Below are 16,854 nucleotides of genomic sequence, written 5' to 3' on the forward strand. Positions count from 1 at the left end.
ACAGGAGAGATCAAAGAGTACAGATAAGAAAGTTGAAGTGGAATTAGCAGACACCCTGTTTGATCAGATGGTTGAGACAAAGCAGGATCTGATAGATGACAATGCAGACATCTTTAGCTCAGATAAATGAACTGAATTACAGCAGAAAGATGGAAACTTAAAGCAGTTGTATCAAAAAGCATACACAGAAAAGGAATCCGAATGTATTCCTGAATATTATTACCTTAAAAATGAGGTCTTAATGAGGAAATAGAGACCATCACATATTCAGGCAGATGAGAAATGGGCATAGTTCATCAAATCGAATTGCCAGTGGGGTATAGGAAGGAGGTGTTGCGAGTGGAACATGAGCCACACCTGGGGGTCATTTAGGACTGAGGAAAACACAAGCTAAAATACAAAAACATTTTTACTGGCCTGCACTGCACAAGGATGTAGTTGAATTTTGCCAGATGTGTCATAATTGTCAGGTGAAAACCACAGTCGGAAATAAACCCGCACCTTTAGTACCTATTCCTGCATTTGAGGAACCTTTTACAAGAGTCTTAGTTGATTCTGTAGGTCTCCTACCTCAAATAAAAAGTGGGAATCAGTATTTGTTAACAATAATGGATGTGTTGACTAGATTTCCAGAGGCCGTCCCATTATGCAATATCACAGCTAAAGGATTGTAGAGGAATTATTCAAATTTTTCACTAGATACAGACTATGACAGAGGTACAATCAGATCAAAAGTCAAACTTCGCATCAAAATTATTCAATGAAATTATTGACAGCTTAGGAATAAAACAATTCAAATCTGCTGCGTACCATTCAGAATCGCAGGGTAAGCTAGAAAGGTGGCATCAGATATTAAAGATAATGCTAAGGGCTTATAGTTAAGACTACCCAGATGATTGTGCTTTTTGCCATCAGAGATGCACCAAATGAATTGACCAAATTCAGTCCATTTGAATTAGTTTTTGGGCATGAAGTGAGATGACCGTTAAAATTGATTAAGGAGAAATTGGTAAGTCAGAATCCAGAGACCACGTTTCTGGGCTATGTGTCAAATTTTAGGGAATGATTAAATAGGGCTAGGGAGTTGGCTAGACAGCATTTAAAAGTATCACACTATACAATGAAACAGAAAGCAGACAAGAAATCAAAAATTCACAATTTTGCAATTGGGGATAATGCACTGATGTTACTTCCAGTGATAGGTGTACCTTTAAAAGCAAGGTTTAGTGGACTTTATCAGGTTGAAAGGAAACTGAGTGAGGTGAACTACTTGATAGGGACTCCAGACAGAAAGTAATCTCACAAAGTGTATGATGTGAATATGCTCAAAAGATATTTTGACAGGGACGGAAATCAAGAGGAGAACTGTTATCGATTACAAAACAGAGGGAAGAACCAAGTTCAGAGGATTCTGAATTAGACATGCCTCAAATTAAATTGGACAATGAGGAAGTTGTCAAAAATTGGGATAAATTATTGAGTTACCTTCCTGAGGAAAATCAAAATGACCTGAAAGAGTTATTACTGTCATATAGGGAGATATGTGGAAATAAGGTGGGAAGTACTACGCTAATTATGCATGATGTAGATAAAGGAGATGCTGTTCTGATTAAGCAACATCCTTATCGACATAACTCTCCAAAGTTGGCACAGGTTCAAAACGAGACTGAACATATACTCCAAGACGACATAATCAAACTGAGTTAAAGTGACTGGAGCTCACCCATAGTAAGGGTGCCAAAACCAGATGATACTCAATGGTTATGTGTGGCCTATCGCAAAGTCAATTCACTTTCAAAGGCTGATGCATGTCTGATTCCGTGTTTGGAAGACTGTGTTGAGAAGGTGGAACATGTAACTTGTTTTTTTAAGTTGGACTTGCTCAGAGGATACTGGCAGGTACCTTTGTCAGAAAGAGCAAAGGCAATTTTGGCTTTCGTAATACCGAATGCACTGTATCAGTTTAAAGTCATGCCATATGGCATGAAAAATGCACCGGCCACATTTCAGAGACTAACCAATAAGGTCATTGCCGGATTACCCAACTATGTCATTTATGTTGTTGATCTGGTAATTTTTAGTCACACATGGAAGGAACATTTGTGACATTTATCAGACTTGTTTGATTGACTTCGGAAGGCAGGCTTGGTGATAAACCTGGCTAAAAGTGAATTTGCCAAAGTCCAAGTCACCTTCCTGGGCCATGTTATTATTACGGACAAATGGCCCTGTGGGATGCTAAAACATTGAGAAGTTTCCCATATCATCGACAAAAAGAGCAGTACTAGGGTTCCTGGGATTGAGCGGATTTTATCAAAAGTTTGTACCAAACTTTAGCAGTGTGGCTGCTCCACTCTCTTAATTGCTAAAGAAAGGCAAGAAGTTTCAGTGGACAGTGGACTATCAGAAGGCATTTGACAGCCTGAAAGCTGTGCTAACCATTCCCCCGGTATTAGCCACACCTAATTACGCAAAGCCATTCAAAGTGGCTATCGATGTGAGTGATGTAGGTGTTGGTGTTGTGCTCTTGCAAGAAGTCGAAGAGAAGGTAGAAAGACCTATTGGATATTTCTCCAGGAAGTTGAACATTCTTCAGCAAAAATAGTCAACAGTTGAAAAGGAGACTTTGAGCTTGGTGTTGGCATTACAACATTTCAGTGTTTATGCTACTAGTAATGTATCAGAGACAATCATATAGACTGATCATAAACTACTGAAATTTGTGGAGAAATTTAAGGACAAAAATGCCAGACTGTTTAGATGGAACTTGTTGTTATAGCCATTCAATTTGAAAATTGTGCATGTGACAGGACGAGAAGATGTGATTGCCAACACATTGTTGAGACTCAAATGCGTTCCGTAGCAGGAGTACAACAGACTGAAACAGAATGTAGTTGTGCATGTTTGCATATTTATAGTCCACGTAATGTATACGTGTGTTTTAGAACACTAACAATTTTTAAGGGTTTTAAAATGAAGCCATCTTTGAATATTGATAGTTAATTTGTTTTTAAGGGGGGAGATGTGACAAAGCTGTTCCTTTAACAAGGTTATGCTGTCTTTGGCCTTTCTTTCCAGAGAGTTCGTAAACTTTACAAGTGCCAAAACGTCTGGGGGTTGAAGGACTTTAGGGTCAATTTGATAATAACTAACAGATAATGCCTGAAGCAGAAGGCTTTCCAGTTTAAAAAAACACTTGTATAATAAAGGGGAGTGGTCAGTTCTCCCAGCTCAGCTTTCCTCTGGTTTAGTTTTTTTTTTAGTAGTAATGTGAAAAAGCTGCTGGGCCCAGAAGCAAGTCCAGGCTGGTACTCTCTGACTTCTATCCAGGGAGAACTTGTTTGATTTTATCTTTTGTGCCAAGTGGTATTTATGGGGATCGTTGCAAGTATCTGGAACAGCATCATTAAGTTGGGATAGTCTGTTGGGTTTTCGAATAGGTCAGGTTATTTGGTATTCTGTTTTCTGTTCTTTCTGTTTTATTCAGTAACCTTGTAAATAAATTCTGTTTTGTTTAAGGCAAAGTGGTTTGACCAGCTGATTATCTCCGGGAATACCCACTATACACCCACTATCTCAAATTTAAAATTAATATCTAGCCTAGCATGAACTTCCATTTGTGGAAGACAGCACCAAACCTGTAACACTCTTTGTATATAGCACTGCTTCTTGAACAGTCTGAGTGTAAGTTTTAGATCTCTTTTTGTACAATCTTCATCTAGTGGAAATAGTTTATTTTTACTTTGTCTTTTCCTATTAATGTCTTAAAGACTTTGATCAGCTCACCTCTGAACCTTCTAAATTTTAGATAAAATAGATTTAATTTGAATAATCTTTCATAACAATCCCTGAAATTCAGGTATCGTGTTCTTAAGGAAGTTTTGGTTAGCTACTTTTTCAAATAACGGTAACTTGTTTGATACGTTCTTTTAGAATGTGATAAAGGTTCATGATATGTTATAATTATATTTAGAAACTTGTCTTCTATAGTGGACAGAACCACATACAGCTTTAATTTTACATTTATTTTTACGTTGTGTAAGTTAGGAAGAAGTTAGTTTCATTTTTGAGTTATATGAGTGGTTACGGGTTATCTAGAAATGTGTTCCTGTGAATTTAAATGACGCTTTTAAAAAAAGCTTTTGAGATGAATCATTCAGTGCTTTAGAAAACAAAGGGTAGAACGGAGAATAAAAATCGGGCTGTTGTTCAGCTTAAACATGTCCAGTAAGACAAGGACACAGGGACAGAAATACTTTTTTTTCCAGAAGGGTAGTGAATGTGGAAATTATTTTATAAATAACAGAAGCAGGTGATTCAAGGGGTAGAAAAAGCCTGTTACAAAGAAGTGCAGTTGGGCAGTATCCAGACTAGTTAGGGCAGGAGAAAAGAAATGCTAAGTGGTTTAACTTTAGTAAGAGAAAGCTCCAGAAAAAAGGCTGCTGAATTAGAGTTTAATTTAGATTGAGAAATAAAGGAGCTGTGTTGGTCATTTGTTTAAGCGTCTCATGAAGAAACATTAACTAAAGAAGATAATGTCAAGTGAATGCTGAGGCTTTATAGAAATAAACCATGTACAGCCATGTCCTCTAATGAGGAACTTTAAAGTGGAAACAAGGCAACCCTCCAAAGAGATTTGAATATCTGTAAAGTTGTTGTGAGGTTGAAAGGGTTGAATCTTTATTTCTGATATTTCTAATGAAACTATTTCTTGGGGGTTCCTCAAGAAGTTGGCAATGGCTTTTTTGCCTGCAGTCATTCCCAAAACACAGAACAAGGCTGGGAAAGTGAGTAGTAGATCTTTCTTTCAGGATTCCAGGACACTTCTAACTGCTTTCCAAACCCCAAGGCTGGCTACACAGAAATATAATTGCAATACAATAGATAAATATTTGAAAGAGACAAATGTTCAGTTGGTAAAGTCCCTGGGGAATGGGACTAATTAAATAGCTTTTACAAATGCTCTGCAGGCAAGATCAGCAATTCTGAAACATTCTAACAACCTAGATGAAAACCTGGAAGTGCTGTAGGCCAACAATACGTTTATTCAGATCCATGTCATCACTTCATGAAAATGTAAAAACTGTATCATTATGTTCACTTGCAGAGCCTTAACATGTCATTGATAACCTCAGATATCAATGAGATTGATAAAGCAAAAGTACTCCTGTTTCTATCTGTTTCCCACTAGAAAGCTCTCTAAGGGTTCTGACAGGGCTTGTTAATGTCCTAAAGCACGTAAATTGGATGAAAGGCCTTAATAGGTTCAGGGTGCAAGTTCTATTTTTCTTTGTTGTATTTTCTGTGTTGTCCAGTTCATTATCAAATCTGGTTAGAGGTCAGCACTGCTCTAAGCCAAAACCAGGACTCTAACTGCATGCTGAAATGATCTGCTTTAGGCCACTAAAGCAATAGTTTCCTCTCCATAATTGAGAAAATGCTGTATTATTTCTTCCCATTTTACCCAGCCCTCTACTCTTCCTCTGAAGGAACACTGGATATTCTTTATGTATCAGTATATTAAACTTACCATGATGGGCAGATGATTTCGAAGACTTTTCAACTGATCCAGTAGAAGCTTTACCTTTCTTCCGCTAAAACAAATGTAAAAGTTAGTTTTTGCCTCGTGGTAGTCATTGAAGTCTAAATTTTCTGAAGACAATGGGGCTAATTTTGACTTTGAGTATCGCATAAAATATGCATCATAGATTACAATCTCTTTGACTTTAATTTACATTGATAGTTCTTCCCTTGATCCCTCCTCTTCCTAATTTATAAGCTGCCAACTTTATTCACATTCAACGGTTTAGCTACCAAATCTATCCTTCTCTATGGCAGTAGCTTGAAGTAAAGCCAAACTGTTCACAATCATGACATTAAATTTGATCCTGAGTTGAGTTTCTAACCTTTTATTTACACAAAAACCAGTTATTTCCACCTCTGCAACATCACTCTGACATCACCTCTATCTCAGCTCACCTGCCCTTGAAACAATAATTCATGCCTTTACAAGATTTTCCTGAGTGAAAGAAAGTGGAATCTTATTACTTACTAACCTCAAGATAAAATAATAAAAGTTGACATTCAACACATACATGAAGACAAAACAGAAGAATAAAGTTTACAAAGGGGAGAGGGTCAAGGAGAAGGGAAGTTAAAGAATATGCAATTTAAAATGTTCTCAGAATCATTGAGTTGTTATAGTTAAAACTGAGACCACTGCTAATTAGGTGATATTTTGTAGTCCAGCAATCATGAAATTTGTAGAATTCATGAATTCTTAGTAAACTCATTCTTCCAGTCCTACTGTTACCAGTCAAGTTTCTTGCTGTCTGTTTACTGCTTTACCAAGGAGCTCCTAAAAATATGGTTCATTTTTGTATTCTTAAGTTTGGCTCCGTTGACTTCCTAACTGGATAGATGCAGATGACACTTACATGTCCAATATGTGCAACTTCAGATGCAAGTGTAAATTAGAACACTGACAGTTTTTTGATGTCTGATCCAGGTGACTGGCTTCAATGTATTTCAATAAAATGCCAATTCCAGTTTAAATGATTTGTTTAGTCCACACTGGTTTTCTGAATTTACCTTAAGCAGTGGTCAGGTGATTGCTACAGTCAGGTGATTGCTACAGTAATTTGTTTTTATTTCTTTACTCGTTTAGAGAGCAAATGGCCTTCTGCTAATGATACAATATGAGTTTTGACAGGTATGAATTTTAGCCATTCTAAAGTAGTATCCATGTAACAGTCGACCCTATAATTTAACCTTAAAAAGTAGTTAAAAAATTCAACTATTACTCGAGTATATAGGGTATTTTATAATCATGACAACGTTCATGACTGCTTTCCTAAATTATAGCCTCAGTATACTTGAGGTTATCCAAACCTCTGTGCCAGTGTCTTAACACGCACCAAATCACATTCATCAATCACCTGTATTTGCTGACCAACACTGCTCGCAGTTCAACAATGTCTTGACTTTGAAAGTTTCACTCTTGTTCTCAACTCTCTTATGTGCTAACCCCATGCTACCTCTGCAATCTCCTTCAGTCCCCACAACCAAAAGAGGTATCTCCACTCCTCTGATTCTGGCCTTTTGCAGTTTTGATTTCAATTGCTGGGAGAAAATAATAAAGTTATTTCCTGATGAAGAAATAACTTTGTGGGCGGCACTGCTGCCTCACAGCGCCAGAGACCAGGGTTCAATTCCCGCCTCAGGCGACTGACTGTGTGGAGTTTGCACGTTCTCCCCGTGTTTACGTGGGTTTCCTCCGGGTGCTCCGGTTTCCTCCACAGTCCAAAGATGTGCAGGTCAGGTGAATTGGCCATGCTAAATTGCCCGTAGTGTTAGGTAAGGGGTAAATGTAGGAGTATGGGTGGGTTGCGCTTCGGCGGGGCAGTGTGGACTTGTTGGGCCGAAGGGCCTGTTTCCACACTGTAAGTAATCTAATCTAATCTAATCTAAAAAAAGAGCGTATGCTCCTTGACTCTCCTGCTCCTTGAAAGTTGCCTGACCAGCTGTGCTTCTCCAGCACCATACTTTTTGATTCTGATTTCAACTGCTCCATGACTGGGAGCCATAGTTTACATCACTTAGGATCCAAGCTTTAAACTATCCTCCCTACGTTTCTCCACCTCTCTAACTCACTTTCCTTAATTTAGACATTGCTCAAAATCTCTCTCTTTGACCAAGTTTTTTATCATCTGGTCTAATATCTCCCTATGTAGCTTTATTTTTTGTTTTACAATGCTACTGTGACGTGCTTTGAACCACTTTTTTTACATGGAAGGCATTATATTGTTGTTGGTGCTTTCCTATATACACTGACCACATCTAACTCTACCTCTCCATCATCTCTTGACCCTTCCAGGCTGCTTATATGACAACAGCCTTAATTCGTCTAGCTAGATAATTCCAAGATTGAAACAATTATTTGTAGCTCTTGCTGCAGTGCAGATCCTTTCAGGCCACCATTCAATCCCACCCCAGCTACTGTTTCTGGTAAAACCACAACAGATTGCAATGCATAAACCCTATTTTACTCTTACCAATTTCTGATTTCATATCCTTTTCAACATAAAGAAAATCTATTTTCAGCACCACAACCTTGCTCAGCTCCATGTTTGTCTCAACCATTGCTGTTGGAACTCTCATTCTAAGCCTTTGTCACCTCCAGACTTGACAATGGATTGCAATGCTCTATTATACAATATCACAAAGCTACTGCCTCTGCTGGAGAGATTAGCAAAGATGCTTAGTAAAAGCACTTAGCATCTTGCTTATAAAATATCATTGTTTTTGCTCGTAAATAAATAAGATATGTATTCATTAATTAAACCTCTGATTTCCGTTAAGTACTTACAGTGGACTCTCCGCGTTTCTTTGTAATGGGTTTTGCACTTTGTCCATTTGGTTCTGCTATTGATGATTCTCGGGTAACAATCTGGTTAATTAAATAAAACTGTTTAAAATTTTTATTCACATTCCTTATCTAAAGTAAATAAATGGCTATTACAAATCTATCACATATAATATCACTGCTAAAAATATTTTGTCAGAATTCTTCCATTTAGTGCTGTGGTGCAAATTGCTCTTCGCTATAATTCATTGAGTTTACCAGGTCATACAGAAAAATAGCTTTGGTTCACCATCTTATTGGAATATATTACGTACAACAGTCACACATTATCAAAACAAGCTGAGAATGTACCTTTGAACTTACTTTAAGGTGCAATTCACAATTTGGTTTAAATTATATTATTTCATGGGATATGAGCATCACTGAAAAGGCAAGTATTTATTGTTCATCCCTAGTTGCCCTTGAAACGGGAGTGATGGTGAGTTGCCTTCTGCAACTTTTGCAGTCCATCTGGTGCCTAAGTATATCCAAAGTGTTGTTAGGAAGCACTGTCAAGAATTTGGGTGTCCCTACGCCAGATGAACAGCAGTGATTTTAAAAACAGGTAACTGACATTCTCAAGGAAAATTAGAGACAGACACAAAATATTAGTCATACAAGCCATGCTCATATCCATGAAATAAATAAATTGATATATAGTGGGCAACTGTATTATCAGAAATTCCTCCTCGACCCAAGCTGGACATTAGGAGGTGTTTGAGAGTGCTCTCACTGACATTCTCTCAGGCTTCTCCTCTAGCAATGCTCTTGTGCTACATAGAACAGTTCAGATTCAAATTCACTATATGGCAAATAATAACATTGAAAACTCCAAGGCACAGTATCCTAGGCACGTTCTTGTTTCATCTGTTACAATTTCTAAGGCATGTCTCACTAATTTTACCCATACTGTAAATGTTTATTCAACATCTTTTGAGCAGTGGTCTTTTAGGGCTTTGTTGTTTTATCTTTCACAAATTCCACTTCTCCTCTCTGAACAGGAAAATAAGTTAATCTCTCAACCAGACTTGCCTGTGGCACAGTACTAATGCTATCATGCAATAGGAGATGTGTTACTGTTATTATAACTAACTGTGCTGAAGCAAATCTCAGGGATTTCTGCAATGATGAGCCTTAAACATTTTAGTGGATGTAATGTTGGTTCTGCAATTTCATCATACATCTGACTGAAGGGTCTGTTTCCATGGTGTATAACTCTATTACTCTTTATTTAAAATTCAGTTGAATTACCCAGCTATAATGATGGCTACACATCATTAGTCAAAATCTTTTAACTCAGTTTTTGCATGGTAAAAGTGTTCAGAAGAGTAAGTTTGCCTTTGGAATTACATATCAGTTTGAGTCAACAATTTCAGGCAAATAGGGGCATAAATCATGTTAAAAAGAAAGGTATATTTAAATGGCATCTTTTATCACCTAAGGACATCCCAAAGTCCTTTACTGTCAATAAAGCCTTTTGAAGAGTAGTTGTTGTTATCATGCAGCTAACGTAGTGGCTAAAATAGTAATTGTCATTACCATGGATTGGAACCCTGAAGTACTGTGGACATTTTAAACTCGTAATTCCAAAGGTGTTTTTAAATGATGGCTGATACACCTAACAATAACTGTAAATGTAAACTTATTGGATGACTGGAAAGAGACGCACAAAATGTCATACCTACTGATATGAAGGGTATTTTCAGCGACAGCCCTTTAAAGGGAGAAGAGGCAAGTCAAAATAAATTGGACTGGACTCTTATGACAACAAAGACAACAAAGGGCTGACAACCCTCTGCTCAACAGCAAAACACCACCTGAAAACTATGTTAGAGAATCAGTACAATGCAGATTGAGACCATTAGGCCCATCAAATCTACACCAACTCTCCGAACAGCATCCCATCCAGAACCACCATGCCCCCATCCCCATGACCTCGCATTAACCACGGCTAATCCATTTACCGTACACAACCCTGGACACTACGAGGCAATTTAACATGGCCCATCTACCTAATCTGCTCATCTTTGGACTGTGGGAGGAAACCAGAGCAACCGGCAGAAATCCACACAATATAGGGAGAATGTGCAAACTCCACGCAGACAGTCGCTCAAGGCTGGAATCAAATTTGGGTCCCTGACGCTGTAAAGCCCCAGTGCTAACCCCTGTTCCAAACTACAGACAGATTTTGTGTTTTTCCCTTATTGGATACTCAAGGATATGAATTAAAAAAGAACAGTTTTAACTCTATTGGAATGTTCTGGTAGGTCAAAATGCTCTTGTGCATACTTGGCTGGGTTTTAAGTTTAGTGTGCTCTGAAGGTCAATGTTGAAGAAATATCCATAGTTAACCCTGTGCTACAGGCATAGGTCCCCTCTTACTCTGGAGAGGTAGAAGTCAGCTAGTTCGCAGACAAACAGGAACAAAGGAAAACCAAATGGCTCTCACTCTCAATTTTGAAATTCAACCACAGTCAAAAAGAATCAGAACTATAGAATCTGAGGTTTAGCTCATGGAAAGCAAATGCATCTTTATGACAATCTTGTGCATAATTAGCTCATTACCAAACAGAATAATTTATATTTACAATGTTTAAATAAATCAAATTCCAGTTCATTACCTGCTCTGATGGTGCTTGAGTCATTTGTAAAGATATATCACTTGCTATGTGTATTACATTCACCTCAATGGAGGTTCTAGAAGATGCTTCTGAATTCTCAAGCAATCTTTTAGTCACATACACGGCTGCACACATAAGAAGTGCTTCCAAAAACTCCAAGAAAACCATCTAAATAAAAAGATTTGCTATTTAATAAACATTTAATAAGACATTTATTATGTTTACATACGCTTTGTTACTAGAAGTAAACTTCATAAGTTTGCTTTTGATATTTTTCACAAGGATCTGAAAATAAAGATAGGAAATTGCAGAATGCCCTTCACAACCAATCGAGTGCTGCTGCAAAATAGTTACTGTGGTAAGGTAGTCAAACACAGCTGCCAATTTGTGCCCAATGACATATGTTTATACAATATTAATAATACAGAAGCTCCTTCTGCATTTTTGCATTTAGAAACTCCTAAATATTTTAAATGAAGATTGACTGTACCTCAACGTTCATGTTATTACAAGTTCCATCAGATACTGCTGGGTTATCCTCAGACAAGATCTGTACTACCTGGGTTGCTGTTAAATCCTTGCTAAATAAATTTAGATCCTGCAATTATAGAATGAAATGAATAACAGGATATATGTACTTTTGAAAATTATATAAAGTACAATTATATAGAATTTATAACATTTAACCGTAAAGTGTATTATTTACCATGAATATTCTCCTCCCTTGGATGGAATAAATCGCCAAGTTACTAGCATATGATGAATAACTTCTATTTAACCTATTTTTTGAAACAACCTGTTCAGAGATGCCATTACACACCTCTGGAGCAGGTGAGACTTGAACCTTGGCCTTCTGATTCCAAGGATAGGGTAACTACTATTGTGCCACTGAGGATCCCCCACTGGATGATTATCCACCAAATCCTGGTTTGAAACACATTTGGATTAGGATAGGATTAGGTGCGCACAATCCAGTGCTCCCTATCTCAGTTCACCTCAGAATGTTGCTTGGACTGGAACCTCAAAACGTTGTTCTGGAGAGATGAGAGAAAATTTTATCACCTAATTCCCAAATTGCTGTTGTTCTGAGAGCCAACAGTATTCCAGTGTCCAATAATGTAGAACAGGATATACTTCTTTTCAATATAGTCACTTGTCTCCACCTGCTGGTTTTGGATGTCAACACCTTGAATGAGATACCATTTAAATGGTTCACTTATATTATGTGTGTTTGGTGTAAGGAACTTTTAAGGGCTTACATGGTATTGTATGTATGAGGGTTGAAGTCTGACCAAATGTGAAGAGTTTTGTGGAGTAAATATGAAGTAGTTTATTACATCTGTCCAATTATTTGCAGATTATAAGAATAGACTTTGTGCTACTACAATGACTGTTGAGACAAGTAGCCTTACCTCAGTCTCCCACAAGACTCTATTTTACTGTTCCATCAAGTCCTCAAGTCATTATCACAGTTGGTGATATTTATTGGACTCAATCAGGTATTTTTTAGGCCCTTCTAAACCCATAAATAATATTTCCCTCATTCTATAATCTGATAACTTGCTGATATACATTTGTTTATATCATTACATTTACCATTACTCCATCTTCCTCAAGGTTCGACTTTACAAATTCAGATGACTATAACACTACTCTTCCCAAAAGTGTTCTCTCCAAACTTGAGTGGCAGTTTGTTGAGCAAAATGTTGTTATCTTGGGCTGCCTTCCTGATGGTGTGAGGTCTGATGCTTTTTTTGAACTGAAGAATCTTTCATCTTTTTCTATTTCTTTCATGGATGATGTCATCTCTGCTAGAGCAGGCACTTCTTTCTTTGCAGTATCTTGAATCTTTAGACATTACTTGATTTTTTTAGTGTTTTCTTCCATGGAGTTTGCATGAATCATTCTTTAATTTATGGCAATTTTTACCCAACAGTAGATAGAGTCATAGAGATGTACAGCACTTAAATAGACCCTTCAGTCCAACTCATCCATGCCGACTAGATATCCCAACTCATTCTAGTCCCACCTGCCAGCTTGTGGTCCATATCCCTCCAAATCCATCCTAATCATGTACCCATCCAGATGCCTTTTAAATGTTGCAATTGTACCATCTCTACCACTTCCTCTGGCAGCTCATTCCATACACGTACCACCCTCTGCGTGAAAGTAGGTAGACTTTTTATTTCAACATTTTGATTATGTTTTGACTTTCTCATTTGCCCTCAGAGATTGAATTATTGGTGAGATTAAGTCGTTCCTTTCCTAGTCATCTCAGCATCTAATGCATGACTTGAATCTATCATAGCTCATTGAATACTGTGCTGTGTTACACAGAACATAAAACAGTATAGCACTGTACAGGCCCTTTGGCCCTTGATGTTGTGTCGGCCTTTTATCCTACTCTAAGACCAGACTAACCTACATACCCTTCATTGTACTATCTTCCATGTACCTATCCAAGAGTTGCTTAAATGTCCATAATGTATCTGACTCTACTAACACTGCTGGCAGTGCATTTTATGCACGCACCACTCTCTATGTGATGTTGTGTCGGCCTTTTATCCTACTCTAAGACCAGACTAACCTACATACCCTTCATTGTACTATCTTCCATGTACCTATCCAAGAGTTGCTTAAATGTCCCTAATGTATCTGACTCTACTAACACTGCTGGCAGTGCATTCTATGCACGCACCACTCTCTATGTAAAGAACCTACCTCTGACATCTCCCCTAAATCTTCCTTCAATTAACTTAAAATTATGTCCCCTTGAGATAGACATTGCTGCCATGGGAAAAAGTCTCTGACTATCCACTCAATCTATGCCTCTCAATATCTGTACACCTCTAGAGAGTTACCTCTCATCCTTCTTTGCTCCAATGAGAAAAGTCCTAGCTCCCTCATCCTTACTTCATAAGATATGCCCTCCAGTCCAGGTAGCATCCTAGTAAATCTCCTCTGCATCCTCTCTCAAGCTTCCACATCTTTCCTACAATGAGGCGACCATAACTGAACACAATATTCCAATTGTGGTCTAACCAGGGCTCTATAAGAGCTGCAGCATAACCTCGTGGCTCTTAAACTCAGTCCCCCTCCTAAAGAAAGCTAACATACCATACACCTTCTTAACAACCCTATCAACTTGGGTGGCGACTTTGGGGGATGTATGGACCCCAAGATCCCTCTGTTCCTCTATATTGCCAAGAATCCTGCCTTTAACCCTGTATTCGCATTCAAATTTGACCTTCCAAAGTGAATCACTTCACACTTTTCCAGGTTGAATTCCATCTGCCATTTATCAGTTCTGTAGAACTCCTTAGTGTTTTCCGTAATCATACCAGCTAAAGCTTTTTCATGCCCCCTTCTAGCTCTCCCAAGGCCATTCTTCAGTTCCTTCCTGGCTACCTTGTAACCCCCTAAAGCCTTGTCTGATCTTGCCTCCTCAACATTAAGTAAGCTTCCTTTGTCCTCTTGACTAGATGTTCCACATCCCTTGTCACCCAAGGTTCTTTCAACCTACCATCCCCTCCTTGCCTCAGTGGGACAAACCTGTCCAGCACTAAGAGCAAGTGCTTCCTAAACAACCGTCACATTTCTGTTGTGCGTTCCCCTGAGAATATCTGCTCCCAATTTAGGCGTCCTAGTTCCTGACTAATAGCACTGTAATTCCCCCTTCCCCAATTAAATACCGTCTGCTCCTATCCCTCTCCATGAATATAGTAAAGGTCAGGGAGTTGTAATCACTATCACTGAAATGCTCTCCCACTGAGAGATCTGACACCTGGCACGGTTTGTTGCCGAGCACCAAATCCAATATGGCCTTCTCTCTATCGACACATTGTGACAGGAACTCTTCCTGACCAAACCTGACAAAAACTTACAATCTGATTCGATTCAGTTGCAGATGTTTCAATTATCGCAAGTAGGGTATACTGTTCAGTTATTGCCTCTTTGCTGGTCTTTTTTTTCTCTAAGCTTATTAGGACTTGAAATTTGAAAGTAGTGTCAAACATTTTCACCAAACCAATATAGTGACAGCTTTCCATCTCATGGACAGTATGAAATAAATTTCTTACTCCAATGTAATAAACCTCAAGGATTCTGTTTTTGCTTTAGGATGCATTATGATCTTCCAGAACCCTATAAAATCATCTATTGGTTTTACATTGTTTAGATGTACCTTGGCCAGCTGTTCTTAGTCCTTTTTACTCATTTCAGCTTTTGAATGAGATTGTAGTCAATGCATATCTTTCTACTCAATCGTGAGAATTCCTAGGCTTTCTAATAGTGTTGGTCCCTGGAGCATATTATGTCAGCTGTAAACTGTGTTTTGCAAACCAAGCCTTGCTACCTGATGAAACTGTGACATTTGTTCCTGTGGCTAACTTGACGTTTGTAAGATGCCCATTTACATAAATGTGAATCTGCTAAATGCTTGGACTGCATCACTAACTTTCCCCGGGCAAGTTTGGATTTGTATTTCATTGGAGACTGTTCTACTTCATTTACTTTTTGTGTGGGTAGTTATTTGTTCTTTTGCTTTTCTATGACTGTGTCCTGCTTTGAAATGTTTTCTGCAAGTGATCTATTCTTTTACAATAGCATCATGTGATTTTAATAGCTAGGCATTGTTGACAGTGGGGAGGTTTCTATGCTCTGTAGGATTGGCAAAATCTTTTCACATCTAATACCTGTCATAAATTCTGCTATTGGCGATGTGTGTCTTTTATGTGTTCTGAAGATCCTTCATGCCAAGTTTGATCATCTCTCTTTAAAATTGGTTTGTATTTCTTCTGGACCACTGCCCATTTGAATGGCTTTCTCTGGACTCAGATTTTCTTTGAAGTGTAATAAATCTGATTAAGACTCATCAGTAATAACAACAACAATTTGGTATCTAATGAATTCTGAATTTAAGGCATTGAAGTTACATTTTCTGCTACTCTGTAATGGTCAATAACAAAATTATCGATTGATTCCCCTACTTTCTACATTCCTCTGTTAAATCATTCTCTTTCAAGAATTTTATTCATTCTGTTTGAAATAATTGTCAATGGCTTTCAAGACATCTTCAAATGTATCTGATGCTTTTTTATTCCTTGCCGAGCAATAACATCATCTGGTATAATTCTAATTGTGTACATACATAAACCACTTTATCAGCACAGCCACAGAGTCAAGTGAAACGCCCTTGCTGTTACAGTTTACATAATCCAGGCACTGTTGTATTCCATTAACAAGACCTAACTTCACTAAGAAAAATATTAAGCATGTGTTCTTGGCCTCAGTAGAAATTTTAGCCATCCATCAGCTCATAGATTAAAAACCGTACTAAAGAATGGAGGACCAAGGGACAATGAGTGTATTAAACTAACATAAGAGTTTAGTCATCCCTCTGGTGGACACCTCGCCTCAATGAATGATCATTCCTGAAGAAGGGCTAATGCCCGAAACGTCGATTCTCCTGTTCCCTAGATGCTGTCTGACCTGCTGCGCTTTTCCAGCAACACATTTCCTCCCACAATCCAAAAATGTACAGGTTAGGTGTATTGGCCATGCTAAACTGCCCATAGTGTTAGGTGAAGGGGTAAATGTAGGGGAGTGGGTCTGGGTGGGTTGCGCTTCAGCGGGTCGGTGTGGACTTGTTGGGCCGAAGGGCCTGTTTCCACACTGTAAGTAATCTAATCTATTGACCCTCCAACCACACAGGATCAATGTCAACTTCACCAGTTTCCTCATTTCCCCTCCCTCTACCTTATCCCAGATCCAACTTTCCAACTCGGCACAGCCCTCTTGAACTGTCCTATCAGTCCACTTTCCTTCCCA

At 38.3% G+C, this 16,854-nt stretch overlaps 1 protein-coding gene across 2 annotated transcripts in view; it reads right to left on the reverse strand.

Moving 5' to 3' along the window:
* rsph10b (radial spoke head 10 homolog B) overlaps positions 1–16,854 on the reverse strand; it is an 84,096-nt gene that overhangs the window by 13,943 nt on the left and 53,299 nt on the right. For both annotated transcript variants that reach the window (XM_043711372.1, XM_043711371.1), the window contains 4 exons: positions 11,516–11,623; positions 11,026–11,193; positions 8,369–8,449; positions 5,531–5,594 (listed from right to left, as the gene is read on the reverse strand). In XM_043711372.1, coding sequence (XP_043567307.1) covers positions 5,531–5,594; positions 8,369–8,449; positions 11,026–11,193; positions 11,516–11,623 — 421 coding nt within the window. The remainder of the gene's footprint in view (positions 1–5,530; positions 5,595–8,368; positions 8,450–11,025; positions 11,194–11,515; positions 11,624–16,854) is intronic.

The sequence above is a fragment of the Chiloscyllium plagiosum genome, chromosome 21, assembly GCF_004010195.1.
Source record: "Chiloscyllium plagiosum isolate BGI_BamShark_2017 chromosome 21, ASM401019v2, whole genome shotgun sequence".
NCBI lineage: Eukaryota > Metazoa > Chordata > Chondrichthyes > Orectolobiformes > Hemiscylliidae > Chiloscyllium > Chiloscyllium plagiosum.